We start from the raw sequence: 22,884 nt of genomic DNA on the forward strand, positions 1-22,884 counted from the left end.
TTAGTACAGCCGTTGCTGGTTTTAAGTCTACCATGTATGGTTACGTTTTTATGGCTTATACCCCAAATGTCTATGGAGAAATTGTATTGAATTTTTACTTCCGGCACCGGCTGTGGGCGGGACTGTGATGCTCTATAACAAAATGAAGTTAATGAACACAACAAAAATGATAGCTGAAAAAAGCATCTGATCATAGTGATGTGGATATGTTTGCATCAGCTCTGCAGTTTGGCACTCTAGTAATGTCACGTCATGTTTATATATAATATATATTACTTTATACAATAGATTGTTTAAAGCAAGCAGAACATGAAAAAACAGTGTCAGTGTTGCTAGAATTACTACTTTAAATTCTACTATAAAGCAGCTTTTGGGTATGTTTTTACTTGGGTTTACCATGATGGACTGAACAAAAAATGAAAAGTTATCTTTGGCAAGCTGTTTCGAACTCCAAACTAGCTTCATTTTGGCCAAATTTTGTTCGAAATATTGTCAAACCAGTTCGTTCTTTGCTTTAAGTATATCAGGGCCTTATCAAGTATATCAAGGTACTACTATGAATCGTTTAGGGGTAAATAAGGCACAAAGTTGTTCCTTTAACAGCACACTTTTTTCTCAGAATGTCCAAATAATGTATTGAATAAAAAAACACTGACCACAATATCATACTGTGGCCTGGTGATCGTGGGCAGCACATAGACACTGTCTGCAGGGAAGTCTCCTCTCTTCTTGGTTCTGTCATTGACCCCATGAGCCCAACCTGAAGTCATGACCTGGTCTCCGTTCTGCTCATCCAGAAAAATCAGATCTCCCTTTGAGAATCTCAGGAACGAAGAGTCTTGCCCAGCTGGGAAAACAAACAGAAACAAAATGTTTTTTTGCCGGACCGTCTTATCAAATTCAGTGGTTATAAACTCAACTGCTGCCTATATGGTCAATGTGTGCTCACCGGGGTAATGGCTGTCCATCAGGGCCACCACAAACTTTGATCTGGAACGCAGGCCCTCTAAAAAGGTGACAACCAGGTCACGGATGTCTTCGGCATTGTTGGATGTGAAGGTGTACTCATCTCCTTTAATGGTAGCCAGAGTGAAGCTCTGTCCTTGAAGCTTTCCACCTCTGCATCCACAAGTTTGACCAAAAATGTCAATATAGAGAACACTAACATAAAATGAAGTAAGTTTGGATCTTTAAGCTACTGCACCTGCTGCTGGAGACTGCAGTGATCTCTGGGAAAGAAAGGTCCAGAAGGACCTGCTCCTGCTCATCTACAAAGTAGACACCAGTCCAGTTCACTGCCACTATAACATCATTCTTTGGGAGACTAGGCCCTGTGAAAAGAACAGACAGAATTGTTTAGTTTCACCACACTTTATCAGTGTATAAAGTGCAATAACTTAATAGAATAATTCCCCCAACAAGGATTTCTTCCATGGAACACAAATGAAGAAATTTGGATTAACATACCAGTCACTTTTTCCCATGCAATTACAAAGAATGGAGACTGGAGCTTTAGAAAGCTCATATAAAATGTCTGTTATATTAACATTGATATTCAAATATTTTTTTTTTCAATGGCTAATTGTTAAAATATTATTCCAAATACAAAATATGCTATTACAGCCTTGCAAACTACCCAAATATATTTTTATTTTTAATACAGACCCTAAAATGCTATTATTTCCATCATGTAATAGCATGTTTGTAAAAACTTATTTGTATACTTATAATTTTAACTATTATAATTTTAATAGATAACCAGTAAATTATACAAAACCAAACTATATAAAGGCAAGGCAAGGCAAGTTTATTTATATAGCACATTTCATACACAATGGTAATTCAAAGTGCTTTACATAGAAGAAATTAAAATAATCAAAAGAAATAAGAATAATTAAAACAGTTTGGAATAAAAAATTAAATAAAATACATAAACAACTATATAAACTATAAATAACAATATATTAACAATAATATATCAATATATCTGTCCTAGTTAAAGTCTTGATAAGTGACATACATTCAATTTGTGAATGAACGGAGTCAGATCTTTTAATTCAAACCAATGATTCAGTTCACAAAAACTGGTCGGAATGATTTGTTCGCAATTCTGACATATCTATTCAATTCACTGACTTGAGTTTTATTTTTGGGTGAACTATTCTCTGTAAGTCTTACCTGAAAATTTGAAGGCCTCATAGAAGCGTGAAAAGAGCAAAGGCCACTTAAACCGAGCGAAATCCACCACCTCTTCCTTCACTCTCTGCGAGTCAAACTTCTTCTGTGTGTAGATTCCCTGTGGAGATGCAATCATCAATATCTTGCTCTCAGCGCAACACAATATCGGCAATTACCTCAGAGGCGATTACCTTTGCTCTCGTCACCTGCTTATAAGCAGAAAATGTAACAAACTCATGCATTACTACACAGCAGGGACGATCCATAAAATTGATCCCCAGCATTATTAAACATTCATGTCCATCACTTTAGCCTATGAGAGGCAGAAGGGTAATTAAAACGGCCTTCACCCTCGAGAGAAGAAACATGTGATTAATGGTCTCACAAGAATGGTCAATCAAATCTCAACCTGCTTAGTCCCATCAACCGCTACGAGCTAGCACACAGACGACAGTGCTGACCTAACCTACGAATCCATAACAAGACAGTGACCACTAAGTGAGGTTGAAAGAAATGTCTGAAATATTCAGGGTCCTGTGATTGAACTCTATTACGGCAGACAGCAGTCTGAAGGTCGTCCATGCACACACTTCAGATCAGAGAGTTAATGAGATTATATTAGTGCTGGGTGGAAATGAAGGTACTGCTGTAAGATAATGAGACTGCCGACCTTGAGAACGTACCGCGAGGTGAGTCAGACACAGCCTGACACAGTAATGAAGACTTAGGCGCAGATATGTGCTGTGACAGTGGAGTTCTGTGAGCTTACTCATAATGAAAAGGTTAATAATAGATGTGTTTAGTTATCTATACTTTTATATCATGTAATTGTGATACCATTCTCAGGAAGTGGTGACATTTGTGTATAATGTTAAAAATGTAAATTTTGTTTATTTTTTTTTAAAAATGATTAGCATTATGTCCACGTCAACCACGAAATACTAGGGCTTTAACCACTATAGACATCGGAGAACCACCGAATATTCAGATTATAAACCCAGAATAGTCGTTTTTTCTTTGGCAAATTTTTTTTATATTATTCCTAATTCTATGCTATTACACAACCATGAAAACTTCCAAAAATATTTATTGTTATTAACCCTAACTTCAAAATATCATTTTTATTTTAATCATATTATGTTTGATTACACTTATTTTTATACTTATAATATGAATACATAACTGATTAAATGCTAGTAGTAGAAACGGCATAATATAATATAATTATTGTTGTCAAAATTAATGAGTATGCGGTTTATTATTTTCCAGTTAAAACAATTAATGCAGCATCCGTTTTTTCCCATCATACTTTGGCTAGCGTTACATTATATGATCACGCTCTTATTCAAACAAATGCTTTTAAACCATTCAGGCGCACTCTTTACAAGGTTACATGGGTCAAAAAGCAACAAAAACAATACTTTTTTGTGCATTTTGACAGGGCAAGACTGGGCTAATAGAAAAAAATAGCCTTAATATATTGAAGGGCACAGGTAAATGCGAAATTTTTAATGGGTTTATGTGAAGATTGTTTTAAAGTTCATCTAAATTAAAAGTTGCTGTTTTAAGTCTAATACACATAGTCTAATAAATGTTCAAATTCATAACTTTCAATTATACTGTAATGCTGAGTGCCTATAATTAACGGTTAATATTGACTCTGAAATCCTTATCATCAAATGCCATTAAACAAATATTTAAAATATAGGCTACTGTCTTTATGTTGTTTCTATTCATTCATTTGGAGTTTTAAATATGAAATTATTAAATATAAAATATATTAAAAACTTGTTAGCCAAGTGTGAATAATTGTGATTAATTACAGAAAATTTTGGGATTAATTCGTTAATTTTTTAATCGATTGACAGCACTAAATATAATATAATTATTTAATATAATATAATGATGTACAAAACAATTACAATTAACCCAACAAAAAATGTATGTGTTGAAACTATATATTTATACCTTTATGAGAGTTGCTATGATCATTTGAGACCATTTCTCCACTGTCTTGGAGGGAGTAATTTCACGGTCCGGGATGTAGGATGGAATAAGACTCAGAAGACGGTCTGGTAGAACCTCTGACCCATAGTCCACGTAGTACTGCTGAGAGGCCAGCTCGGCTAGGTCCTCCTCCTAAGATGACAGTGCACATGCATACGCGTTGGTTAATGCAAGTAATTTAACTTACATAGGGCAATGTGAAATATTACACAACAGCTCTGACCCTATCACAGCGGTACTCTCCGAATTTGACCCCGCGCACGATTTGCTGGTATATGAGGTTAGTGGCCACGCTGTCCTCGGCAGGGTTGTGCCAGGGCGTGAAGATTTCCTTCCTGAAGAATAGCCTCCAGGGGGCGTTGCGCTCCTGAGCACCCTGCTCTTTAGCGTACTGCTCACACTGAGACACGGCATCCATCACATGATCCTTCCCACTGCCCAAGGATGAAACCTGAGGAGGATGACCAAAGGAATAAGAATATGAGGACACATTCAAAAGTTTGGGGTCAGTGCGTTTTTTTAAAGGTTTTTCTTAATCAGGAAGGATGCATTAATAAGTGACAATAAACACATTTAAAATGTTACTATTGAACTTACTATTTGTATTTTCTAAATGTTTCTTGAGATCCATTACAGTATATTAGAATGATTTCTGAAGGATCATGTGACACTGAAGATTGGAGTTATGGCTGTGAAACGTCTGAGTGTGCATTAATGTACCTTATCAAACAGAGCAATGTATAAGGAGAAGCCAAAGCGATCCTTCAGGCCGATTTTGTCAGACAGAGCATTGCAGAGCTCTTCAGCTGTGGTGGCGGAGTCAGTCAGCAGGGTCTTGGTGGTGCTGTCCATGAAGGTCACCGGTAACATGATGGGTTTCTTAGATTTAGTGGCCTGGAGGAGGAAAGAGAAAAAAACCCAGTCAAATCACCCCGATTCATTTCCCCAAAGCGATCTTTAATGGCTTTTGTGGGTCCTAAAATACCTGCAGCTCAAGCCAAGAAGGAGGCTGAGTCCTTGTTTTATTCACAAACGTTCTTCTCAGTCTCTCCTCACAATAAGGTGCATAACCAGGCGGCCCACTGGTAATGAATGTCCGCAGATACTAAAGAAAATACAGATAAAGGCACATGAAATGGGATGAAGAGTTATGAATTTTGGTTCAGGATCATTAGGATAATTAAAAAGGTAGCAGATCTTATTTCCTGCTGAAGAATGCAAAAATAAAAATGACACTTTTTTTTACTTTGACAAATTTTTCTGAAGGTGCAAAGCAGCCCACACAGAGGGACAGCAGGATCCAGCCGCGTGCATGGCTGCTTTTGGATGTGTTCTGGCTCAGCTGTTTACAGATCTGACAGTAGATCTCATCTCTGAGAGAGGAAACAAACCCAGATGCAATACAATTCAGATACAGTGTATGTTCAACAGTCACAAGCACATCAACAGTAATGCATTTGCCACGTTATGACCTGAGAGCAGGGCGTAAAATGCCATTGCCAATGATAAAGTGGAGCTTCTCTAAATTGGAGGTGGGCCGGTCTTCCAGCATGCTGTTTCCCTGTAGACTGTAATCACTGTCTGTAAGCCGTCTGGTCACCTAACAGAGGCAGGAATACACTTTAATACACTAGCGTTTTCTTTTATTCAGCAGGGATAAACAGTAACACAGTAAAGACATCTTTAATGTTACAAAAGATTTCAAATAACTGATTTTCAAATATTTTTTTTTAACCAAAAAATATTAAAAAGCACAACTGTTTCCAACATTTTTAATAATATGAAATTTTCTTGAGCAGTAAATAAGCATATTAGAATGATTTTCAAAGGATCATGTGACACTGAAGACTGGAGTGATGATGCTGAAAACTCAGCTTTGCCATCACAGCAATAAATTACTATTTCAAATATATAAGAATAGAAAAAGTATATATTAAATTGTAATAATATTTTATAAGATATGGTATTATTTTTAATGTACCCTAGAGAGAATAAAAAAAACTTTAAAATATATATAAAAAAAACTTACCGACCCTAGAGTTTTAAATGATAATGTATGCAGAGACAACTCTAAGTAAACCTTTATTAGGTTGATTCCAACCAGGAAAACAACAGCGTTTCAGCCAATTCCATACGGGGTCAGGACTATTTATTTCGACTGGCAGACAGGAGTGTTTGAAGACATTTATTTAAATACATTAGCGTTTGGTGCCACTAGAGGCACAGAAATTACTTCAACTATTAGGAAATGTAATGGATTCTATAGACCTCCTCTGTGATCTTTGTCTTCTTTTTTAATGTGAGGGACACCAGCTTATGCCGTACACTGTTCCTCTTCTGGATGTCAGTAGTGGAACTCTGGGAACAATGAAGAAAACTTTCATACATCACATCGGTAACACTTACCAGTATTTACGAGTCTAGGTTAATGTTAAATTACAAATAAACTTTTGTTCATTATTAATTCATGTTCATAATACATGGACTTTCATACAATTTAATATAAAATAATATTATATATAAAAATGTGTAATATTGATGAGTCTATTCATTTTTATTTTCACTGCACCCTCCACCTGGCTTGTCTCACCTCCTCTTCCACCTGCAGGGCCTGCAGCTCCCTTTTGTAGGTCCTCTTCCCCAACGTCTCATAGATTTTAGTCATAACTGGAATCTTCTCAGTGCCGTCACTAATGCTGATATGGTATTTGGGTTCAGGGAGATCTCCCATAAACCTTAACACAGTGATCCACACAGCTAGAGCAGCCTAAAGACACAAAAGAAACATAATATGATATGGGCAACACAGCTTAAATATTATACAGTAAACCTGTAAGCAAAGACACTGACATCTAATAATCTACATTATTATTATAAATTATAACTCTAAGTAAATACATAAGAAAGCTTACTAGCTGATCTCCTTCATCCTCATGAAACAGCAGAGGTTGTTTCAGTGGCCGCCGTGTATACACGTGTGTGGCATTTCCTTGGAAGTAGGTTGCAGCAAACTTTGCAAACTTATACTCTGATAGGTCTTCCTCTTCATCGTCAGGAAGAGGAAGAGGCTCATTGATGACTTCCTCAAACTGTCTCGGAACATTCTCTAGATCCTGTTGCATCCAAACAAAAGCAAACTAAGATAACATGCAATCCAGGCAAGGTCAGTTACTCATTACAGAGATTGATAGATACAAAGTTCCATACCTCAAACCCTTCTGGTGCTTCACCCTCCAGGTTGGGAAGGGAGTTGGCATTGCCCAGGAATCCAAACATCTTGTCCACCATTTCGGAGTCGTTGACCGGTTCCAGTTTGTCTCTCTCCATCTGCTCCAGAAGCTCCTTTTTCCTCCGTGTCTCATTCCGCTCCGCCTGCTCTCTCTCCTCCTGCTCTCGGTCGAGCTGGGCCAGGCGCTCCTGGTGCTTCCTCGCTGCCTCTGCCCGAGCCCTGCGTGCCGTCATCTGGTTCTTCAGACGCTCCTCTTCATCCAGACGCTGCTGCTCGGCTTCTAACCGACGCTCCCTCTGAACATAGAGAGAGTACAAACTCTTTTACTACACAAATAGCTAGAAAAAGAGTGTAGATAGATAGTATTATCATTTATTTATTATAGATAGACAGAAATGTGATAGATAGATAGATAGATAGATAGATAGATAGATAGATAGATAGATAGATAGATAGATGGAGCAACAGAAAAAAAGACAGAGATGATAGATAGATAGACAGACAGAAAAGTGATGGATAGATAGACCGATAGATCGACAAGTGATATAGATGGATAGATAGACAGACAGACAGACAGATAATAGCAACAGATTTACCTCCAGTTTGAGATGCTTGCAGAGTCTTCGAGCTATCATTCCTCGCGCATAAGCCTGGATGATCAGGACCGCATGGAAGCGCTCGGAGAAAGTCCGGCGCACCAGGAAGCCACGGCACCAGGCCTGGAGCAGAGTGATGCGTGTTCTGGCCGCTTGATACGCCAGGTACAGCTTCCGGGACCTGTACAAGGCCTGAAGCCGCAGGAAACCTACACGCATCTGGAAGTGGAAAGAAGGGATAATTACAATCAGACAAAAACCCCAGAACAGATTCTGTCTGCTTAGTTTTCACAAACTCACCAGAGCATAGTGCTTTCTGGAGATGTAGCCTCTCCATATTCGCTGGATTAATGTCACAGCCCTTTTAATCTTCAGGAAGTTAGTTCTGGTAAACAAAACAGACAGATACATATCAGACTTTATTTGTATTTTGTGTCTGCTCTCCTTCACTCTTTCTTTTTCTCGTACCTCGCTTTCACACTTCTCACAGCCTTCTGGATGAAAATGACTTTGTCAGTAATGGTTTTATCTCTTTCAATTTCCAGCTGCATGTCATGATGGTCCTACAGCAAATATAGACCAAGTATAGCATTTGTCACAATTCTAAAACACAGCAAAATCTTCAATATTTTTTTTGTGCTTATTAGTGGCAAACCTTTAGAAAGATTTTAGTCTTTCCCATCTGCCAGTCATCATCTTTCTGCAGAACTGACACAACAATGCGTTGAGAGGTTCCTCGCAGATCTTCCTGTAAGAGGACAGAGATTCAAAGCAACCTCATAGCAAATTGTCAGCACTTGTCAAATAATTCCAACAGAAGGCAATTCTAACGGACTGCAAAAAAATACGCTTTTAAAATAGCTGTCGAGCTAACAACATACTCCAGACCTGCAAGTCACATCTGTTGACTGCATTAACAGTAACGTTTTAGACTCGCCTGTTTGAAGGCTGGTTTGACCCCAGGCATGAGGACCCGATAACGGTCCACAAACTCAGCAAACGTGTAGCGTATGGGATATCCAGCCCTGCGTATGCGGATAGTCTCCATCATCCCAGAGTAGCGTAACTGTCTGACACATAGTCCACTATCAAACATCTGCAGGAGAGAGAACGAGGGCTGGCATTCAGGGCTCAATTTTTTATGATTTTATGACAAAATCAGGATTAGAGTCCTGTTCCACATGTACATACTATGTACTTATTATAGCAATTATAATATAGCAAGTACTAAACCTGAACCTACCCATAAAACTAACCTTAACCCACGTAGTTACCGTATATTACCAGTACTTTCTTGGGTAAGTACACTGTAAGTGCACATACTGTAAAATAAAGTGTAACCTATATAACATTTATTAAAAAAATTTCTATATAACAAAATAAATTTTTTTTACCCAAATTGGCATTTTCTTTTGTAATAAACCTAACAAAATCAAACTAGCTTTATGCTTGAACCAAGAATATATAAACCATTAATAAAAATAAAATCTAAACCACACCACTTGTCCTATAAATAAAAAAATACAAATGAATAAATGTTAAGAGTTCTAAAAGCTGTAAATTATACAGCTGCATATTAATGGCATGACAATACTAGAAACTAGATAGTTCAGCAGAATTCGCAACATCAATATTTCATACATTATAGAAAGCCAAATGTTTTAGTTTGTAAGGCTAATGTATTAATGAATGTGAGATATAGGCTGCTAATATGGCAATTGAAACATCTGTTAACAGACTTGAACTTGGCCGTAGGCCTTCACGTCATTATTATTCTTAAGCCCTGTTTTTAAAGTCTACATCTATTAATTTCTCACAGAAATATGAATTGACTCACCATGGGCTTTTTGAGCTCATTGGGTTTGATACAGCGCACAAAGAAAGGCTGACACACGCTCAGCGTCCTCATGAGCAGCTCGAGCGAGCGCTTAAACTGACTGCTTAGTGTCGGGGAGCGCTTCCTCGTCTCCATTCCCTGAAAACACAGAAGTTCTCCCATTAACTTCACAGAAAATGAAGAGGACCTTTACTGCCACATACACACGAATACACACTTCATACGAAGCTACAACAAATACCCATACTATGCACATCACAAAGACACTAAATCACCTTTCTGTGTGGCTCTTTTTTGGTCCAATCATTTCTCCTTTCTTTCCTGCATCTAATAAATGTCATTCTTTCATACTTTCTCCCTCGCTCATCACGTTTCTTCTGGATCTTCATTGGTTACTTGTATCCTCTATCTATCCCTTCTCTTGCTGTTATTCCCGATGTGTTACAAGCAAATGCTGTAAGAAGGCATTGTGAAGAAAAAAAGTAATCTAGTAGTTTCCCTCTTTTTCAATCTTCGCCCAGCGCCAGGAAAATGAGTAAATGGAATTTCTCTCGCCAAACCCCCCCCCCACACCTCAAAATAATGCTGAAAAACACCAATGAGAACAAGCTGCATCTAACTTGAAACAGAATCTCTCTGTGATGACTGGCTTTTTACTCAATTCATCTGGAGAATAATGCCACTGTTAGAGCTATTAAATTATTCTGTCAGCGCGCCCTTACAAACTACTTCAACAGAAACCATTTTTCAAAGGAGAAAAAAAAAACAGGAATGGGTTTCGCAAGGGACTATTGAGAAAATGTAGTTTAATAGGAGTCTGAGAGGGACACAAACCACGCCATTGATTACCTTTTGAAGGGATGCAGTGGGCTCCAAATAACCACATAGAAACTGAGGCCAAAAATAAGGTAAAAGATTGAGAGACAGATGGAGGAAAGCAGAGAGAGAGAAAGAGAGAGAGAATTGACTGCTGTTAGCCAAGTCTGCTGAGAATCAGCCAGGAGAGGTTAGGGCTGACATCACCACAGAGAGAGTGAGTTACAGCAGCAGAGTTAGTCAGACTGTGCTGACACTGTCACATAGAGTCATGTTAAAGCCTTAGTCTAAAGTTCACTCATTTGTAGGAGTCACTTCTTTTATTCACAGTGTTTTTTTTCCAAGGGCAATTATGCTAGCACATGCCTTGGCTTTTAATATGCAACCCTCACATAAACCTGCATGGCCAGCATTTGGCCCTCAGAGATGTGCGGCCTCGCTGGCATGTCGTGAGCATTTTAATGCTGAGCAAATATGGATTCAGTATTGGAAAAGGGCATCACCATAGCAACATCAGCTTGGAAGATCTGCTTGATGAACTTGTTTTTGGATGAGTGCACAAGTTGGATGATGTCACTGTGGAGGCTGTCACGGTTTTTCTCCAGGAAACCTGAACAATGAACCAAAAGGGGATCATGTTAACTTAAATAAGCAAAAAAATTACCGGTATATTATATGAAATTATATATACTACTGTTAAAAGTTTGGGGTCGGTAAGCTTATTTAATGTTTTTGAAAGAAAAAAAAGTGCATACTTGAATGTATTAAAAATTATATTTCTATATTTATAATAATACATAATTTTTTTAATAGTTATAAATGTATAGTCTCATTTGAGAAGCTAGTCTAAAATCTGTAAGTAAAGTGTTTAAATGGTTAGTTCACCCAAACATTTAATTTCTGTCATTAATTACTCACCCTCATGTTGTTTCAAACCCGTAAGACCTTCGTTCATCTTCAGAACACAAATGAAGACCCCCCCCCATAGACTGCAACGTTATTACCACTTTCAAAGACCAGAAAGGTAGTAAAAACATAATTATAATAGTCCATGTGACTACAGTGGTTCAACCTTAATGATATGCATTGATTAGAATACTTTTTGTGTGCAAAAAACAGACAAAAATTTTGTTGACTTTATTCAACAATTTCTTCTCTTTCGTGTCAGTCTCTGACGCTGTTCACGTGAGCACCACGGCGCATATGTGTGTGGTGTTCTGACGTAGAACCCGGAGGCGCTGCACTGTGTTTACAACGCGAACAGCGTCAGAAACTGACACAGAAGAAAATCAATTTTTGTTCATTTTTGTTTTCTGCGCACAAAAGTATTCTTGTCGCTTCATAGCATTAAAGGGGAACTGAAACGAACAAAATATAATTCGATAACATTTTGGTTATTAAAATTGTAAACAAATTCATTCAAAAATAATATTAAAAACAAAACATATATGAAGTGTTTCCCAATACTGAAATTTACATTTGTTGTTATCAGAGCACAGCCGTGTTCGATGATGTCACTGGCATGGTACCACTGTGGGCTGCTAACGTTATGTCAGGCTACTCTACTGCTACTCTGACTGAACTGACTGATTTGAACAGTATGGACAGGGCACTGTACAAGTTAACACTAAAAACTGCATTTAAGTAAGAAATTGAATCATCAAATGAAATAATAAAACTGCATATTCTTCACTGAATGAAATGTATACTGATTCTTATATAGACTGCTGTCACTTTAAGAACTACAGTAATGCAGGAATAGAATATACTGATACACATACACGATTTCTTACAGATATTTACATTAACTTCAGACAAAAACTTCCGGGACTTTCGGATTTCATCAAAAATATCTTCATTTGGAGGTCTTACAGGTTTGGAATAACATGAAGGTGGGTAATTAATGACATAAATAAAATGTTTGGGTGAACTAACCCTTTAAGAGATTAGAAATGGCATAATTCAGTAATGTGTACCTTTAGTTTCATAGTGTACCACTCCAGCAAAGTGCTGAATGCCAAACTGGGTCTCGTGTCTGTGCTTAGGGGGGATGTAGTTGGTATTAAGTTTGTGCTGGGAGTTTAGCTTGTTCAGCATGGTAGCATCTGTTCCCTAAGAAACACAACAGCAAGTCATGGACATGCAACATGGCCAAATATCCTCCATTAAACTGATGAATAAAAAATGAAGATAAGATTCTCAGAAGTGAACCAGCAATGTTCTGCGGTGCTCTATGGACATTACAATCCAATTTATAATCCAAACATACAGAACAGCAACAAAACTCAAACTTTACCTTTGGGAACTTGCTCTCCTCATCAATAAGGGAAATGATATTCATAGGTTTCATGGCAATCATGTCCAAAGCATCCTGGTTGTCGGTGAATTCGATGTGCTGCCAGTTGATATCCTCCAGGTTGTACTCCTCCTGTTCGATTTTGAAAACGTGGCGAACGAAGAATTGCTGCAGGTTCTCATTTGCAAAGTTGATGCACAGTTGCTCAAAACTACAGCAGTAACGAACAAGGATTAGTACTAGTTTGTCCAGAAAATGCTGAAATATAAATGGTCTTGAATGTTCTGTTTACAAATACTCACCTGTTAATAGTGAAATTCTCAAAGCCGAAAATGTCGAGCAGGCCTATAGACCTACGTATAGTCTTGCTTTCTGTGGAAGGAACCCTAAAGATGGCAGCATTGATTTTATCCACTATCCACACAAACAATCTCCCATAGATTCCCTGATGGAGACAAAAAATAGTCCACTTAGTGGATATTGACGACTTCTATGACAAATTGAGAATCAAAACTGGACCATTTATGCATTGTGAACAACCTCACCTTGACAAAAGCATTACGGACATCCAGTCCCTGGTCCACGCTGAGAGGAGTGGACACACTCTCCCCCCTGGTGATCAGTGTACGTGTGGTCAGACATGCCATGACATCATGAGGGTCCACCTGTATTGGAGTATTTATTATTGTGATACACTTTAGAACTAGGTAATGTTCGAAGAAAAAATAATAAAATGTGGGCTAATACAAATATGAAAATTGTTTCTCCCAAAATAGAACAATTATACCTGATTGATTGCAGTTCATTGTAATTAATTACTGTGCTGAAATAAACCTTGTAAATTCAGCACATAATTATTCATATTGTATTGCTATATAATCTGTAGATGCTAATTATTCTAATTTGAGCCAACATAATATAGTATTGAATATTTATACAGAAGGTCCTATTCATTCATTTATTTATAATACAACAGAAATGTTGCAAGCCACTATACATTTTTTAGTTTAAGTGTAATTTAAAAATGATGCATTGAAGAGACTCTTGGACTGGATCTCAAACCTTCCTTCTGACTGCTCTTGAGAACTTTTGTGTCTTGCCACCAGGGGGCAGATGCAAACAAAGAAAATGGTTTTGAAATTCAGTACTGCCACAGCCATTTAAATCAAACTGAAAACAGAACAAAGACTTTGGACAGTGGAAACATAGAGACAGACATTGGAAAGACTGACAGCAGAGTGCTGCCGGCAGGGAGTCAGAACAGACTTGTCACACTGTGCCAGTGTCTACGATAATAACATTAGAATGATGCTCAGTCTGATGCTCACTAATGACTGCATTTATCTCGAACTCCCCTCCCTTTAACTGCACGGATAACACCGTACCAAAGAGCTAATGAAAGAGATGAATCTCAACAAGACAGTAGAAACAAGCCCCTTCCAGTAACAGCAGCTTCAAGACTGCAATACACTGAAGCAAAAATGTGATTAAACCAAAGCTAAAACACATATACAGAGTTAATGCAGAGCAAGGACATATTTATACACATTCTTTATTCTGCACAATTCTTTAGTGCAAAATATTCCTCTGAAATTGCTGTCTGTTTCTACAATAGTTAAACAATAGTCAAAAGGCTATTTAAGCATTCAGGTCTGGCTCCAATCTGGAATTGGAGACTCACTTTTTACTATTAAATTAATTTCAAAGCAAAAAATAAAGTCTCAGCTTGAATATCCGTTTATCCAAACCAAAAAAAAGTTTATAATAAGAAATAGTCACACTGTGAGACATAAGGTCATAATTGTGAGACTTAAAGTCGCAATTATGAGAAAAAGTTGCAAATGCAAAATAAAGTCACATTGTGAGAAATAACATTGCAGTTATTAGATATAAAGTCCAATTTATATAAAGTCACAATAATGCGAAACAGTCACAAGTTGCATTGTGAAATATAGTCACAATTACAATAAATAAGGTTGCAATTATCTTTTACCCTTTAAGGTGGAAATAAGCATCCATATGTTTCTCACAAATAGATCACTTCATGTTGACTTTAAAGCTCTCTAATGCGTTCACATGTACCTCACCTCTAACAGAGTGGCTGCTTTGGCCAGGTCAGGTGAGCGGACCACTACACAGGTATCCAAGTTCTTTGAAGTTCGAGCTGTTGGGGCAACACAAAAGAAACGTGCTATTTAGCTAGTCTGTCACGTCTTGTGGAGCTGGCAATTATTATTAATAATAACACTTTCCACCTTCAAAGCGCAGGTTGCCCATATGCAGGATGGCAGCCAGCAGTTTGCAGATCTCCCAGTTTTCTGTGTCAGTAAACATCAGGACCTTCATGGCTGACAGAATGCTTGAGTACTCCTTCATATCATTCCTCCCCTCACACACGGTACAGTTTCCCTGGGTGACAGGCCAAGAGATAAGGACACAGCGGATACGAACACTTAGTTTTTTACAAACACTCTCTTTAAACACACACACATGTATAAATATACACACACTGAAGAGCTAAAACATCATGACCACCTGCTGCCAAAACAGTGCCGAGAGGCATGGACTCTACAAGACAGCTGAAGGTGTCCTGTGGTATTTGGCGCCAAGACATTAGCAGCAGATCCGTGGAGTCCTGTAGGTTGCGAGGTGGAGCCACCCTGGATCAAACTTGTTTGTCCAGCAGCACATCCCACAGATGCTCAATTGGATTGAGATTTGGGAAATTTGGAGGCCAGGGCAACACCTTGAACTCTTCATCATGTTCCTCAAAAGATTCCTGAAAAATGTTTGCAGTGTGGCAGGGTGTGACATCCTGCTGAAAGAGGTCACTTCCACCAGGGAACATCATTGTCATGAAGGGGTGTAGCGAGTCTGCAACAATGTTTAGGTAGGTGGCACGTGTCAAATTTATTTCCACATGAATGGCCGGACCCAAAAGTTCCCAGCAACACATTGCCCATCCTGGTGCCATCACTTCCCCAGGTAAATGGTGCACACGTATAAGGCCATCCACGTGATGTAAAAGAAAATGGGACTCATCGGACCAGGCGACCTTCTTCCTCTACTCTAAGGTCCAGGACCGACGCTCGCATCTAATGTACCCTGACCTGTGAATACTCATAATGTTTTGTCTCACCAGTGTGTATATTATATGTTAAGGGATAGTACCAAAAATCATCATGATCATTCATCATTTACTCATGGTGTTCCTCAAATCTGTTCTTGAGTTTCTTTCTTCAGTGGAACACAAAAGGAGAAATTCTAAAGCATGTCCTTGCTGCTTGTTTCCATATAATGTAACCGAATGGGGACTGGTTAGTAAGCTCCAAAAATGACAAGAAGGCACAATAAAACATCATAAAAGTAGTCGATATGAGTTTTTGGAAGTCCCAGTTCCCATTCACTTTCATTATATGCAACAGAGCAGCCAGAATATTCTTCAAAGAAAAAAAACCCCTTCAGATTGCAGTCCAGAACTAAATGAGAATTGTCATTTTTGAGTAAACTATTTCTTTAATGGAAAGGGAATATTCAAATGCTTTCATAACATACAGGAAATTGTGTAAATGTGTATAAGTTTGTGCTGATAAAACACAGGCTCTCACCATAGTAAGATAAATGTAGTCTTTGGCCAAGCCCAGCCCTAATTTAGTCTTCTGATCAGGGCTCATGCCTGCAAGCATACAGTAGAATATATGGTAGTTCCTCTCATCGGCTGCCTACAAAGACAATGAAATGTAACCTCATCACTGACATCAGCATAAGCAATAGCATGATAAAGAGACCCACCGTGAGACACATTCTGCCCATCCTCAATCTCTCACCTGTCTACAAACTCTTGATTTCTCCAGCAGGTACTGCTCGACCTTTGCCCCCTCGATAGCTCCCCGCTTGTTGAAGTGAATGTCAATGTATTTCCCAAATCGGCTGGAGTTGTCATTGCGTATGGTCTTAGCATTACCGAATGCTGTGGGAACAGGGGAAACTTCAAATAACAAATCTCTTTTCAAAGTGTGGTTACAAAGCCCTGTGCTCTTTTACAGGGTTGAGCAGAATTCTGAATTCACACAAAGCTGAATTTAAATTTTAATTGGAATGACAGGACAAGGAATTTCCTGAAATGAAAAGAAATTCAATGTTGCTCATATATATATATATATATATATATATATATATATACGTATATCAAATGTTGTTCAATATATGTATATATAATTCACTGAATTATAAAAAATAATGAAGAAACATATATAACTTTTTTCATTTAAAATTTTTAAAACATCCCTTATTAATGTAATGTAAAGCTTCTGGACATATCACATACAGAATACTGTATGAATGATAACATGTTTTTTTATTCATACAGGAAAAATATATCAGTGAATATTATTTGATTAAAAACTTGACAGCACTTGATTTTTTACAAAAGTATTTCCCCTTCTCTATTCAAGTACAGGAATTTAATTTTAAAGGAATGTTCATTTCTATTCTGATAGGTGCACTATCCTGCTTTCATAGCATACTGTGTTTAACAAGTTCTGGCAATTACTGGATCAGTGTCAGACAGGTAGGTTTCATGTCATTAGGTTTAGGGATGATCTTCCTGACCTTCTAAAATAGGGTTGGCCTCCAGAACCTGCTGCTCAATCCATGAGTGTTGGCCACTGATAGCTGCCAAGAACTGCAAAATGAGCTTGGTGCTCTCCGTCTTCCCAGCTCCAGACTCACCGCTGAACACGCAACATGGTCAACAGAGTCATGTGCATTAACCAGTGAATTATACTGTGGCAAAAATCAAACTTATCTTAAACCGTTACAGGCTTTGATTTACCTGATGATACAGCACTGGTCCTTATTGTTCCTTTGCATGCTGAAGTAGCAGTTGTCTGCAATGCCAAAGATGTGTGGTGGCATCTCTCTTAACTTTTTGTTTGTATAGAGGCGAATGTGATCAGGTGTGTAGATGGGCAGGAGCTGGTATGGATTCACTGCTATCAGGATCGATCCCGTGTACGTCTGAAATACATAATTGTGAACATATAAGCTGCTTTTCCACCATCCGGCCAAACCGTTCTCGTTGCTTAACTGTTCCATTCTGTGGCGATCCGGCCCAGCCGGTACGGATATGGTTTCATGTTCCACTGTGGGGCTGATAACGGAGCTCTTTGGAATGCAAAATAACGGCATCAGTCGTTGCCATGGTAACGGAAGTTTACAGAGGTATGAGATGTAAATAGTGACCACGTTATTTCTATTATTAACTTTTGTTTCTTCGCTTGTGTTACTCTGCTCATCACCAGGGGCGGACTGGCCATCTGTGTGATCTGGAGAATCACAGAACGGCCGGTACTCCAGGACGGCCGGCGGGCCGGCCCACCACCCGCCACGCACGCAGTCATCACCTGTTTTTTTTGGTTAACGCGGCCGCGGGTAAAAAACGGAAAGAAAAGGGCGGGGTTGAGAAGGCGAGATACATTTTTTTTGCGGAATATAGATACTGAAACCGCTAAATGTCGCAAACTAACTGAAATATTTAGCAGCACAGCCAGCAGCAGTAAATATTAGCAGCAGTGAAGAAGTGAGCCAGACAGCTGTGCAGCAACATGCCACCAGTGATGATGAGGGACAGAGAGGTGAGCTGTTCCACAGGTAGATCCAGGGCAAGTAAGTGTGGAACATGAGAATATAAAGAGAGTTACTTGCTAGGGATGATGTTAGGAAGTTATATTCAGGTTGCTACATTTTAATGATTACAGACAGTAGGCTAGTTAAAACAGCAAAACTTCAACATTTTAGCTGTAAAATACCACACGCAGTAGCTAATATTAAGAAATATGTTATGCTTTTACTTTTAAAAATGTTGGTAACGTTACAATGCTTACAAACTTTGAAGATTTTGAATACAGAAGTTACATTTGTAATGGTGTATTTTCATTTAGATGTGGTAGGCTATTATTATTTGTGCAGAAAGATTAATTAGTGCATAAATTAATTAAGATTATTAAGTAATAAATTCATTTTAAGACAGCATGGAATGGATAATATAATATGCTGTTATAACAGCATATTATCTAATCTATTCCATGCTATCTTGGAATAAAACCTGTTTTTTTTGTGTGTTTTTTTTCCATTCCATCATTTGTTTATTCAGGTTGAGCTTAGACCAAGAGCAGAGAAAGACACCCACTCCAGCTCAACTTTAAATTAGGCTACTTTAAGCACCCCCAGTCAGAGAGTCACAGCCTAGAGGTTTTTTACACAGGACTGCAGTGTGTTGAGACCTCCATTTATATGTAGTATTCGAGCCACAATTAAAGTCTTGTGACACTCATGCCAGGCGTTATTGTTGTTGTTGACGAGTTTCCGCACGCCGATTGCTTTGGGCCGGGCCTAGTCAAAGTCCAGGGCTGTTTTTTAGTCCCAGTCCGTCCCTGCTCATCACTACACACGTTTTACAAGCACGGTAGGCCAACAGTGCTGAGAATTCCAGGCCGAGAACAGTTTATAATCGTGACGTGCCAAACCAGTGGAAAATATAATCGTAATAGTTCTTTACCCTTCTTAGAACAGTTCAGCCCGATTGTGGAAAAGTGGCTATATACTATGAACAGGACTTCGAATTGTTGCAAATGTGACAAAAAAAAAGTAGCATTTGCAACAATTGTTTAAAATTAAGTCTTTGGTGACAGTGGAGAAAGCTTTGTGCGTAAATATGTGATTTCATCAAATATCATCTGAGGTGAGCCAATTACAATTTTTTTAGGGTGCTTGCCAGTGTTTCCTGCACTTAACAATGGACACAGTGTGATCCGTGATGTCCGATTCATGAACAAATGACTCTGTGTCTGTTCAGTTGAACCAAACTCACTCCCTCAGTGAGTTGTTAATGAAGTCACAATTGACTTCCCTCACTGAACCACAAATCTTTTTTTGGTTATGAACTATAGCAACTTTGTGAGTTAGACTGTAAAACATTTTTTTTGTGTTAAAATACTTTCAGATCCAAGCTTAATATGCAGAGATAAGTATAAAAAAAGTAAGTTTATTATAAACTACGGTATTACTTTTATTAATTTAATCATTTATGACATATAACATGCTATGTTATTCACAAAGCCAACATTATTGTTTTTCCTGTTCCTCTTTCAAAATGTAAAACTGATATCATGACAGAAATTCCATATTTGAGCTCTTTGCTCAGATCAATAACATCACTGAACTGTATAACTTTAACAGTGAGCGTTATGAATCAGTCAGACCCTCCAATTCACTGAATTGGAAGGTCTGTGCTAATGCTAATGCACTTTTATACCATCTAGAAAGAGCAAGTGACAAGAAAATTGGAGATTGACCTTCTAGATAAGCAAAAAGTAAATACATCTGATCAGCTAAGTGCACTAAACACATTTCCATACAAATGAGTCCTACGCAAGGCCTGTCTGTGCCCAATGATTGAAATGATTCAAGCATCCATTCAAACTATGACAAAACCATTAAGCATTCTAGTGGTGAGAACGGCTAAAGGGGATTCAATGATGAAACAAAATGAAAAGGTCACATTTCAAAAATCCAATGTGATCAAGAGACCAAAACAAATCATTCTTTTTTTTCCCCTCAGTTGTTTTATGGAATGAAAAAACACACCCAGATTTTATATTCAGCAAACGCTACAATGGAAAATGCTTTTGTCTCAATACATTGTTCAGTCATAAATCAATGCCAATGTTCTAACAACAGTCTATTTTTCTAAGTCAACAAGTTTTGAAGCATAAAATCTTTAAAATATATATTTCATGCTAAGCAGCAACAAACCAGTGTTGTTCCAGAAGTATCATCTGCAATTAAAAGTCAATATTTATCTGATTTCTACCCATTTTACTTCTATTATCTGATGTATTTCTTAGTGAAAGAGGAAATTAAGTGATAAAAACATGGATTTTGATCAAATAAGGGCAAAATAAGAATTTGGCTACTGGTTAACATTTGTCAGGTATGGGGGTTGAGGAGGTGAAGCGAGGACTCATTTGCAGAACTCGAAACCGCGCGCTCACGTGACGAGAGAACGAGTGTAAGGTCATTCCGTGCACTCACAACAGAAAACAAACACGCGGAGCATGGATGTCTGAATCCCGACACAGAACCGAAACCAAACTAGACAGACGTGTCGGGATCCAAACACCGTGCCCCGCACATATAACAAGGCACGTAGACAAGTGAGTGCACGGCTCGAGCACGCTCGAAACCGCACACTCAGACAAAGACGAGACAAAACCAGGAGTGTCAGAGCTCTGTCACAAAACCAAGAAATGAACTAGACCGAAGTGACAAAACCCTGACAAACATTATGCAATAGTCTTTATGTAATCTTTACTGTTTTTATATTGTAATTGCGGTCACTATATTTGACTAAATAATAGTCATGTGATTTTTTGAGCACAGTCCTGAAATTTCCCATGCAGCCTTATTAGATTCCCATGCAATAAAATGAACATCAAAGATCAGAGAGAGAAATGTCAAAGTTCAGGCTTACATATATGACCCTGTCGTTGTAACGGATCAGGAGATTTCGGAGGATACCAGCTTCATTCAGGTCCCCGAGACGGATCATGTCCTCTACTCCATGAATGGAGGTTGGGTGCATGGGCTTGATGTTTGTAGCATTTTGAAGAGAGATCCAATGCTCCTTTATGGGGGAAAAGACAGACTATTAAACCTCCCTTTCTGATTCGTAGAGAAAATGCTTGCATTGTTCACAAACTAGTCTTCTCTCGCATGTCGGGTGTAATTATGAGTGGTACACACTGAAAGACCCACCTTCCCTTCATCATCCAAGACCTGAATTTGACCCGAATCACAGAGTTTGACAACGGCGCCAACAGGGACATCAAACTCACGGCCTGTTCTAAGGTCCAACCAGACATAGTCCCCCTATGGGACAACCAATCCAATCTTTAAACAATCAATACCATACAATACAAAAAATCATAAATGATTGCAAAAACAGACTAAAAACAAAAATGTACATTTTAAATAAATAAAAGACTGTTTTGTTTTGTATTTGGTTCTCTGTGAATTTTTATTTTATTTTATTTAATATAAAGAATGGCACCCTATAAGAAGAATTAAGCCTATTAAATCTTAACCTCAGTCACCTGCCGGCTGGTATATTGTTAATGTAATTGACCGTAGTCCCAACAGGAAACTGTGATTTTTGTTGTTGTCATAGCAATAAGACTCATTGAGAATGCAAGGTGGCCATTGCACTACAACAGGAACATGATTTAAAGCAGCTTCATTCAAATTGATTACTGGAGTGGAAAACTGGATATAGTTCAATTTATCCAGGGAAAGTGTGTTAATAATGCATGATGTTCTAGCTGCCAAATTACAGTGTCATTTGAGCAAGTAAAGAAGTTTAAGATTGAGTAAGAGCTTGAGAACAAGTCTTACCTGTTGCAGAATGACCATGTTTCTGGTTTAGAGTTTTGACATTAGAAGTCACCATGTGAGGGACCTATACAGGATAAAAATAAAGAGAATAAGAGAACATTAAAAATTAATGTATCAAATAAAAAAAGAGCAAAGCAAATGCACTGCTGTACAACATGAAATAATGAAAACAATAAAATAGTCCACACCGACTTTGCAAATAATTATTAAACAAAGATATTACGGCGTTTCAAATAAAGGCAAGAATCTGATCACAGTTTCACATTGCATCATACATTTTAAAATGGATTTATAATGGAGGAACATTTTTACAATATACTGTAGCTTTACTAGAAAGATTCTACTGATCCCAAGAGTATTAAAGACCAAAAACATCTCGAACTTTGAGGAGCAGAGAAGAGCTGTGTGGATCAACCCAAAAAGTATACTAGATCACCATCTTATCCTGCAATGAAAACCACAACAAGGTTAC

The 22,884-nt window shown here is 38.1% G+C and overlaps 1 protein-coding gene across 2 annotated transcripts in view; it reads right to left on the minus strand.

The window, feature by feature from the left end:
• myo7ab (myosin VIIAb) overlaps nt 1-22,884 on the minus strand; it is a 36,101-nt gene that overhangs the window by 8,051 nt on the left and 5,166 nt on the right. The window contains exons 2-36 of one of the 2 annotated variants that reach the window (XM_079584957.1): nt 22,413-22,476; nt 21,777-21,890; nt 21,493-21,645; nt 17,794-17,978; nt 17,571-17,692; nt 16,787-16,929; nt 16,568-16,681; nt 15,215-15,368; nt 15,047-15,123; nt 13,505-13,624; nt 13,262-13,404; nt 12,960-13,170; nt 12,640-12,775; nt 11,167-11,273; nt 10,697-10,738; nt 9,848-9,985; nt 8,948-9,106; nt 8,666-8,758; nt 8,479-8,573; nt 8,311-8,395; nt 8,011-8,229; nt 7,393-7,710; nt 7,098-7,298; nt 6,776-6,952; nt 6,454-6,543; nt 5,658-5,785; nt 5,432-5,558; nt 5,171-5,290; nt 4,906-5,079; nt 4,409-4,636; nt 4,147-4,317; nt 2,179-2,296; nt 1,205-1,331; nt 950-1,119; nt 657-847 (exon numbers count right to left, since the gene is read on the minus strand). In XM_079584957.1, coding sequence (XP_079441083.1) covers nt 657-847; nt 950-1,119; nt 1,205-1,331; nt 2,179-2,296; nt 4,147-4,317; nt 4,409-4,636; nt 4,906-5,079; nt 5,171-5,290; nt 5,432-5,558; nt 5,658-5,785; nt 6,454-6,543; nt 6,776-6,952; nt 7,098-7,298; nt 7,393-7,710; nt 8,011-8,229; nt 8,311-8,395; nt 8,479-8,573; nt 8,666-8,758; nt 8,948-9,106; nt 9,848-9,985; nt 10,697-10,738; nt 11,167-11,273; nt 12,640-12,775; nt 12,960-13,170; nt 13,262-13,404; nt 13,505-13,624; nt 15,047-15,123; nt 15,215-15,368; nt 16,568-16,681; nt 16,787-16,929; nt 17,571-17,692; nt 17,794-17,978; nt 21,493-21,645; nt 21,777-21,890; nt 22,413-22,430 — 4,968 coding nt within the window. In that variant the 5' untranslated portion in view covers nt 22,431-22,476. The remainder of the gene's footprint in view (nt 1-656; nt 848-949; nt 1,120-1,204; nt 1,332-2,178; nt 2,297-4,146; nt 4,318-4,408; nt 4,637-4,905; nt 5,080-5,170; nt 5,291-5,431; nt 5,559-5,657; nt 5,786-6,453; nt 6,544-6,775; nt 6,953-7,097; nt 7,299-7,392; nt 7,711-8,010; nt 8,230-8,310; nt 8,396-8,478; nt 8,574-8,665; nt 8,759-8,947; nt 9,107-9,847; nt 9,986-10,696; nt 10,739-11,166; nt 11,274-12,639; nt 12,776-12,959; nt 13,171-13,261; nt 13,405-13,504; nt 13,625-15,046; nt 15,124-15,214; nt 15,369-16,567; nt 16,682-16,786; nt 16,930-17,570; nt 17,693-17,793; nt 17,979-21,492; nt 21,646-21,776; nt 21,891-22,412; nt 22,477-22,884) is intronic. The other variant, XM_079584958.1, reaches the window with a different exon arrangement.

Source organism: Phoxinus phoxinus, assembly GCF_949152265.1.
Source record: "Phoxinus phoxinus genome assembly, chromosome: 17".
Classification (NCBI taxonomy): domain Eukaryota; kingdom Metazoa; phylum Chordata; class Actinopteri; order Cypriniformes; family Leuciscidae; genus Phoxinus; species Phoxinus phoxinus.